The sequence below is a fragment of the Blastomyces gilchristii genome (genome assembly GCF_000003855.2).
Source record: "Blastomyces gilchristii SLH14081 genomic scaffold supercont1.6, whole genome shotgun sequence".
In the NCBI taxonomy this organism is placed as follows: Eukaryota; Fungi; Ascomycota; class Eurotiomycetes; order Onygenales; family Ajellomycetaceae; genus Blastomyces; species Blastomyces gilchristii.
This window is the reverse complement of record NW_003101677.1, coordinates 3,088,851-3,097,946: the sequence shown is the minus strand read 5'-3', so window position 1 is coordinate 3,097,946 and position 9,096 is coordinate 3,088,851. Positions and strand designations below refer to the sequence as shown.

General features: G+C 30.8%; 1 protein-coding gene across 1 annotated transcript; it reads right to left on the bottom strand.

Annotated features, from left to right (window-relative positions):
- Positions 1-7,667: 7,667 nt before the first annotated feature.
- On the bottom strand, positions 7,668-7,898 carry BDBG_16952 (uncharacterized protein; the record flags this gene model as incomplete). Its single annotated transcript, XM_031724792.1, has 1 exon — positions 7,668-7,898. The coding sequence occupies one exon, from the start codon at positions 7,896-7,898 to the stop codon at positions 7,668-7,670; it is 231 nt and encodes a 76-aa protein (XP_031578102.1).
- Between the last annotated feature and the right edge of the window lie 1,198 nt (positions 7,899-9,096).

The window sequence follows — 9,096 nt, the reverse complement described above, 5'->3', positions numbered from 1 at the left end:
CAAATGAAAATCAATGAATAATCACTACTATTGATTATGCTACTGACTGGCCAGTTACAAAAGCAGTTTCAGAGGTGACAGAGAAGATGATAGTGAAGTTTCTACATGATAAGATCTATGTTAACTATGAAATATCATGTGAGATTCTCACTGATAACAGTGTGAATCTTGTGAGAGAAGTGATGAGGCATTTTGTGAGCCAGTTACAGACAAGACATTGTAGAACAATGCTATATCATCTGTGAATAAATGAGAAGATGAAATGCTTGAATGGAATCTTGGGCAACATGCTGATAAAATATCTAGTGATCAAGCCTACAAGACTATGAGATGAATATCTCAGGCAGGTGCTATTGACCACATGAATTCGACAGTATGCAGTCTCTAAGTGTTCATCATTCAACCTGTTGTATGAATTGCATTCGCGCATTCTGAAGAATGCTTTGAAAAAGATGAGAGAGGAAACAGCAGCTATGAACATAACAGTCACAGACACAACAGTTGCAGACATGAAATCAAGATTGAAAGAGATTAGTCACACACATGCAAAAGCTAATAAGTTACTCCTGAACTGAGCAATTCAATTGAAAAGAATATGAGACTCACTAGTTAAGAAATCAAGTCTAAAGATGGAAATGTGAGTTCTTATACACAATGAGAGTTCTGAGAAGTTTCAATCTAGGTGATTTGAGTCATATAAAATACTCAAATCACATTCTCTGAGAATATATGCATTGAAAGAATCAGAGAAACAGGTCTTACACAACTTAATCAATAATTCATGACTTATAAAAGCAAAGATGCAAGACCTGAGTGAATTATGATTATTCACAGTACTATCATCAGTGTTGAAAAAGAAGAGACTTATAATTAAAAAGTCTTGTGAGATAAGAGAAATCATAGACACTTACAAATCAGATAATCTCACTTATTTCAATCTTTTCATGATTACAAGGAAAGAATGAGAAGTAATGAAGAAATCAGATGAATATCATACTTTAATAAGTAATGAGACTGTAGCTGATTGTATGATAACATGCTGCAGACAGCAGACACAATATAGCAAAGAGTGATCTTAAAGTAGCAGACTTGTATATAAGTCAGATCACAGAAGAAAAAGAAATTCAGAGTTGAATTCAACTGTTTACATCAGTTCAATTGCAGAGATCACAGAGAATGAACTATCTGAAACATCTGTGAACATATGAGATCAAGTCATCTCAATCTCTGAGAACACTCAGAGATTGAGTGAGATTAGTTTTGATAAGCTGTTCACTGTAGTGATTTGAGTGAGTGAAGAGAGACAGTATAATGCATAAGACAGAATCACAAAAGATGAAAGCTGCTGAATCTAGTCATTAAATACTGTATCATATAGAGGTTGTGTAAGAGTAGTGACTAGCAGATAAAGAAAAAGTGTAAGAAAAGAAAAGAAATAATGAATTGATCATCAACTGTAAGAATCAGCTGTAAAAGACAAATGTTATCATACACATCTCATTCATTTTTATACATTATATATTTAATCTATTTTCAACACCACATCATCTGAAAAACATTAAAAAAGGAAATCTCAAAACTTGAGATTTGCAAGGGATTCAAGGGCTGCAAGTTACTCTTATAATAACACTGTGTATATCTCTGATTCCTCTACTGCTCTGCATACAATATTAATGTCATTTATTACAAGATTGACTGAAATGCCAATATAGAAATGCATACATGTATACATAGAGAAATTGAAGAAGAGCACAGAATCTGCAGAACCAGAAGCCAGGACAGAAAGAACAGAGATGAAAGAAACAGAAGAAGAAGAAGATGCAGAACTGAACAAATGACAGTAAGAGTCACTCAGAGCTGAATGCTTATAATCTGATATATACACAATCTTCTCTGCAGAGAAGAGAGAGAAAGTGATGAGAGAAGCTTAAGAGTAAGAGAGAGTAGTCTCAGCAGTGTTATCATCTTCAATTGAAATGATCTCTGACACTGAAGCAACTAAGAATCATTATTAGTGTATAAAAATTATAAAAGCAGAGATAATAATTACTGAATAAACACTCACTGATCTTAGAATTGTATACATAATTACAACATGCACAAGGCTTCTCAGAAAGAGAGAGAGAGACACAGAGAAATACAGGAAGCAGAATGTAGTATATGAACAGCTCATTCTCATAATAACATCTCAGACAAGATGTATAAGTCTCATATCTGTGAGTGTAAAAGAGTACAACATCTGTGTTCTCATTTCTGAAAACACAGATATCTTTTACCTGCATTATGAAGTTGAACAACAGATGTCAGAGAATAGGCTGATACAGATCTATCATTCTGAAGAAATTCATTAGAGCAGATATCTCTGTAATATTGAACTTTACAGTTATAAAAAGCTTCTTGATATCTGTAAATGTTATAACTTTATACACAGTAAAACTCATAATAATTTCTTCTAAGAACAGAAAAATCAGCATTAGAAAGAAAAGATGAAAAAGAAAAAGACTTACAATCTCAACACTGTTAAGAAAGAGAGTGATTCTCTGATATAAATGAATAATTGTCTTATCATGAATATTTAAAATGAATGTAATAATCAGTGTCTGTAACTGAGCTTTAGATAGTTATGTTATATACAGTCTTCATACAATAAATCATTCTGAGAGTCAGTAAGAAAAGCAGAAGTATACATGCTGAGAAACATGATTCATTAAGTCTATGCAACATCTTCTTGAAATGAGAAGAGCTGATAACAAAAGCAGAGACAGTAAAACCAGGAGTGACAGGAGTGAGAATCACAGGAACAGAGGTAGTGAGAGTGGAAGAATTAGACACAGAAGTAAGTGTAGAAGATTAAGAGAGAGCAGCAGAGAAAGAAGTGGCAGAAGAGGCAGAAAAGAACACAGAAGACTCAGTTATATATGACACAGATAATTTCTTCATTATCACATTCTTCAAGTTCTCAATCAATGATTCAACATTGAGTTCACTATTATCAGTGAATATGAATCTGTCAACATATGAAGATTCTACATGAATAAAAATAACATATCAGCATCTGTGTTCATGCAAAATCATATCAGAAAACATAATCAGAAACTCACTAAGAAGAAGAAATAGTTGAGAGTGTATGAGAAGATGAAGAAGAGATGTTATTCATGATAATATATTCTGATGATCATTAGAAGATAACAAGTTCTGATCACATATATTTCACAACACATTACACTTACTGCTAATGAACTGCCTGATATAAGCACTACAATGACACTTGTTATAAGAATGAGAGATTATTATCAGAAACATATACAATGTAATAGATAAACAGATAGAAGGTGTTGAACAGAAGAAGAAGCAGTAATCTTGAATGAGATGATAATAGCATTTAATGATGATGATGATGAAGAAGATGATTGAAGAATGAGAAAAGTTAGTGAATAAGTGATGTAATATAGTGAAAGTTTCTTTATAAGGGCATACACAGAACACTAGCTGAATCCAGAATAGGTCACAAGATCGCGAACACTAGTGGCGCGCTAATCCGCATGAAGCTAGAACAGATGTCATGGTCATGTGAGCATGACTGAATCTGGTGAGGGAGGATGTGGTTTGAAAGAACATACAGTGGTTTGAAAGAACATACAACTGTTGAATAATAACGCGGCCGCTTCCGAACTAGCTTATGAGTGTAAAGAGGCCATAGCAGACGCTAATTAATTTAGTGTATAATATTACAATATATAAGAAGCCGGCGTACGCCTGTAATTGTATGCTGGCTTAAGCAACCTTTGAATCACACTTCTAGTAGTTAACAGTACATATCACGCCAAGCTGCAAACACCTGAATAATCATCTGCAAGTACTTATTCTTATATCTACAGTCTCTTCTATCACTTTCACTATCTTTACTTCTCTCTTACTATCTTCATCATATTTTAATCTCTGTGTTTATAGTATATACTGTTAAATACTCTATAATAAAATCTCATGTGATGTTATATACATCTCTTTGAATTTATGAATAAGATTGAATAGCTCACTCTGCAGTCTGTACAGCTCTGATTAATCTGATAATAATAATAGAGATGATACAGAGTGAAAGAGAGTAGTAGAAGAAGTAGAGATGATAATAATAATAGTAATGAGAGAGTAAAGAGTAAAAGAAGTGAAAAGAATGATAACAGTGAATAGAGATAGAGAATAAAAGTGATAAAGAGAGTTATGAGATGATAGAGATAGTAATAGTGATAGAGAGAGTAGAGGTGATAAGAGAGAAGTAGAGATAGAGAGGTGAAAGTGATAGAGAGAGCTGCAGGGCGGTTAGAGGCAGTGATAATGATAGAGAGAGTAGAAATGAAAGAGGTGATAAGAGAGTAGAGATAGAGAGTGAAAGTAATAGAGAGAGCTATGAGGCGGTAGACGCGGTTAGACTGGCCGGCAGGACCATGAATTTCACATTTAGTTTCATTTGATCTGGTTTCATACATTTCTTGGCGTGAGTCCCACCAGGACCAAGCCTCAAAAAAATCTGAAAATGAATCATTTCTGAGAGAAATGATGTGAAAAATGACCAGATTTAATTCAAGAACAGTGAAATGAGAGTAGTTTCTCAGGATAAACTGTGAAAGATGATCATTCTTTCAAAATCAGAATGAGACTGAGACTGAAGATTAAAATCAGTCTCATTCAGTTCATTCAGTGATTGTTTATATAATCAGAATTTAGTAATGATTATTGATAATACTCATGAAACAATTAAATACATTCTTGTACAAGTTTATTCTTCACTTTCTCATGAAAACTACACTTCTCTGATATACTGTAATCAGAGATATTAAACTGTCTGATAATTTTATGTTTTATAATCATGAGTTTCTTGATTATTTCTTCTTATAATTGTCTCTGATAATAGTGATAAATATTTCAACTTGAGTTGAACTTTCACTTCATTCTCATCTCTGTCAATGAAATTGTCAGAATATCACATGTCATCAGTGTAACAGTTGAATATATACTCTCAACAATTTTTCATAACTCTAGAATTGATTTGATGTGTAAATTTGTCAGATTATCTTGAAGATAGCAGTCAAATTCAGTTTTATAAGTATGTAGTTTTGCCTGATTTTCAGTTGTAATCAATATATATAAGTTCTGTTTCAAAGTTAGTATTATAGTTCTATGAGATATGAAGTGTTATCAAAGATTGTTACTTACTAGAGAATTGTATTTCACTGTCTTCACATCTTAAACATCTGCTCATTCAAATCTCTGATAGTTGACATTGTAGTAGTCTCAGACTAATTTAACATATAAGTCTCATTTCTTCTCTGTTCAATCTTGAGAAGTGTAGATATTAACTCAATAGAAGAAATCTAGTAGAGCTGCTATAGCATAGTACTCTGTAAAAGATTGTTCAGTTTTGCTGTAGTAATATACCAGTTTATCTCTTACAGTAATAATAGCCTGTGCTATAGCATCATCTCAGACTGAATTTCTTTTTAAGTGATTCAACTGCTTCTCAAGATGAGTAAATAAACTGTTATACACTTATCAGGCTGACTGCAGCATTGATGTATGAGTGATTAAGACTGTCTTTATTATCTTATAAAACTGAAACAGTAAATCAATCACATATTTCAACTGAGTTCACTTCATATCAGAAAGTTTCAATATCTGAATCTTTTTCTAATCAGAGTGTTGCACTTAATAATCAATCATCTGACACAATTGAAGAGTCTGAATAGTTATCTTATATATTGAACTTCACTGTGTTCTAACATTCTGTATCATATTCAGTAATGTGACTGATTTATTTATTTATTGAATATCATGGAATTGTTGTTATTGTTTAGAGAAGATATAAATCATATTAACAATATTTTGAATCTGTGATATTTAAATTATTAGTCAATCTATTCAAAATTAACAGTAGTATTATTAAAAAGTATTATTAAAAAGTAATATTAAAAAGTGTTGTTAAAAAACATTATCTTTTATAAAGTAAATGTAAAAGTTACTTGAGTAATCACTTTCATCTCATTCTCATCTCAAGAATCAGTCATCTCATTATTCTTCATCTCAATATTAAGATTCTTTATCAGTGTTTGTATTATAAGTTGAATCACATGAGCAATGCAGAGAATATGATCTTATTTATTATTTCAGAAATACAAAGTCAATTTTTACTTCAAGCTCTTTATCATAGTGTAGTTATTTACAGCATTGTCAGTTGTAATTGTAAGAAGACTGAGACTAATATCTTAATAGTCATTTTTAATCACAGTCATTAATATCTCTGTTATATAATCCTCAGTATGACTACTGATCAATGATTTAAATTCAATTAATGTCTCTTGATAAGTTCAGTTCTCATCAATATAATAACATATAACTCTTATAAATGTAAGATTGTTTGTACTAGTTCATGTATTCACTGTGAGAGACACTCTTCAATGATTCTTCAACTCTGATTCTAGATATTGTATATTGACTTTATACTATGTCTCAAGATTGAACTGAAGACAGAATCAATGTAGAATATGAAGATTTGAATTAAGTATTTGAAGAAGTGTTCAGAATTCGGAGTTTTCAATTGATTGAAGAGAAAGATTCAGAGATATACATATATAAAGTAATTATTTACAGAAGTTATCAGATGAGAGTTGTGAAATCAGAGTACTGATACATGATCATTTTTGTATAATTTTCTTCAAATTAGAAAGTTAGTGTTATCAAAAATTATTATCTAATAGAGTAACTTATCAGCTCAGTAGTAATTTTCTGATTATTTTTCTTTTATTATCTGCATTCTGATGACTTCAGATGTTGAGAAATTTCTTCAGAGTTATAATCAGTTCATAATGAATGTTTCTGAATAGAGTTGCAGTGAATACAGCAGAGAGATAACTCTTCAGTAATCTATAATACAATCTGTTGATAATTATTCTATAGTTTATCTTGATATTTGTGTTGAGTTTTTCATAAATTTCATGACCTGGAATCAGATGTGAAGAATGAAGTGATTATTTATTATAATTGAAAGAGAGCATTCTGTGTTGAATTATAAATAATGTAGACTTTGTAATTCACAGTGATTTCTTGAAGAGTTTGTGAATCTTCAATAGAAGTAAAAGAAGTGAAAGAAGTGAATTCAAAAGATATGATAATAATTTAAGAAAGATAATAATTTATTTTCAATAACTGATCACTGATGTGTGTAAGAAGAATTAATATAAGAGAAAATAATCTTGTTTCTTAGCTTAGTTATAATTTTAGTACTAACTCAGATTGAATATCATTGATGTATAAAAGTAAATAAACAATCTTGATTAATCTCTGTCATATTTCTTGAAATATATTAATATTATGAAAGAGAGTGTTATCAAATTGTATTATCAGATGATATTATTAAAAATATATTAATATTGTGAATATCAATGTTGAAAAAATGTTGATACTTATATATTATAGTGATTTATGAATCATGATAGTTAAATATATATATATATATATATCATTCCTGACTTGATTACAACTTGTATAATAATTTTTGAAAACTTAAAATCAATTTTAATTATTAATAATTAAAAACTTAAACTTATAATTAACTAATATAAAAAGAAAAAAATTTACTTCTTCTCTTTCTTATTCTTCTTATCATTCTTCATAATTTACTTCTTATTCTTCTTCTTCTTCTTCTTCTGCTCATCTGAGATGATAATCATCTCAAAATCTCTCTTCACTGTCTTCTCAGAGAAGGGTTTCTGCTGCTTCCTCTCAGCCAGGTCAACCTGCACCTCAAAATCCCACATTTCCTGGTCTGCTGTCTCAGGTTCCATCTCAGCAGTAAGCAGATTGACATGTTCAGAGAGCAGAGCTGTTTTCTCAATATTCTGAATCATGAAGTGTATTCAAGACCTGAACAAGGCCTCAATTCTCTTCTTCTCTGTCAGCTTCTGCTAATCAATTAGAGAACAGAAGTATTATCAAAAATTATTATCTCTTAATAAATAAAAAACTTATCAGTTTTAACTTCTTTATCTTCTGCTTCAACATCTTCTTAATCTTCTTCTGCTACTGCTTATTTACAGTAATACTCTTCTTCTCTCTCTCTCTCTTTATCTTGATCTTAAATCATTCTTAAGACTTCTTCTGATCTCACTGCTGCTGTATGAGACTCTTCACTGTCTTCTTCTTCAATCTCTCACAGACAGTGTTATCTGCATTATTTCTATACTTAGTTCAGTCTAAATCTATCAGAAGTGTTACTTAAAATTGTTATCATTCTGCTTTCTTACAGAGTCTCTTCAAGGCATTATAACATGTCTTATAATCTGTCTTCTCTCACTTAAACATCTTCTTCTTCTCTTTCTTCAATCTGTGACAGCACTCACACGCCTTGATGATCTGCAGGACCACAGAATATTTGAAGAAGAATGACATGATTGATTTCAGTGAGTGTTGAAGAGAGATGAAGGCAGAAGAGGCAGTCAGAAATGATATAATAATGATGATAATAATGATAATGATGATGATAATAATGATGGTAATAGTGATAATGATGATGATGATGATAATGATGAAAGAGAGAGTGCATTGAAATATATTACTGACTTATCAAATATAAAGAGACTCAAAGAAAATATTAACAGCTTTCAGTGATGTACAGAAACAGCTACAGTGTTGTATAGTAACATTATCTTTATTCAATACATGCACTGTTGATATTCTTTATATACAGTTATCATATAATCTGTATCAGAGATACATGCAGAAAACAGATCTTTATTACTAGAGTAAATGATTACAGCAATTCTCTGTTTTCATATTATAAAGATAAGTTATTCTCATTTCTTTCTTCTCTCTTTTCTCTTCTTCAATCAATCACTAATTTCAAGCTGATATGAAAACTATTAAAACACTCTCAGAAACTCTTAAATTGAAGAGTATAGACTAATTAAATTTCAAATGCAGAAGAAATTAAATTATCTTCTACAGATTCAATTATTCATTCTCTCTCAAATAAAACAGCAGTTGCATCCCTTTTCTTCTCAATCAAATGAAACATAGCCTGTGAAAAGTGAGTATCACGCCAGGTCA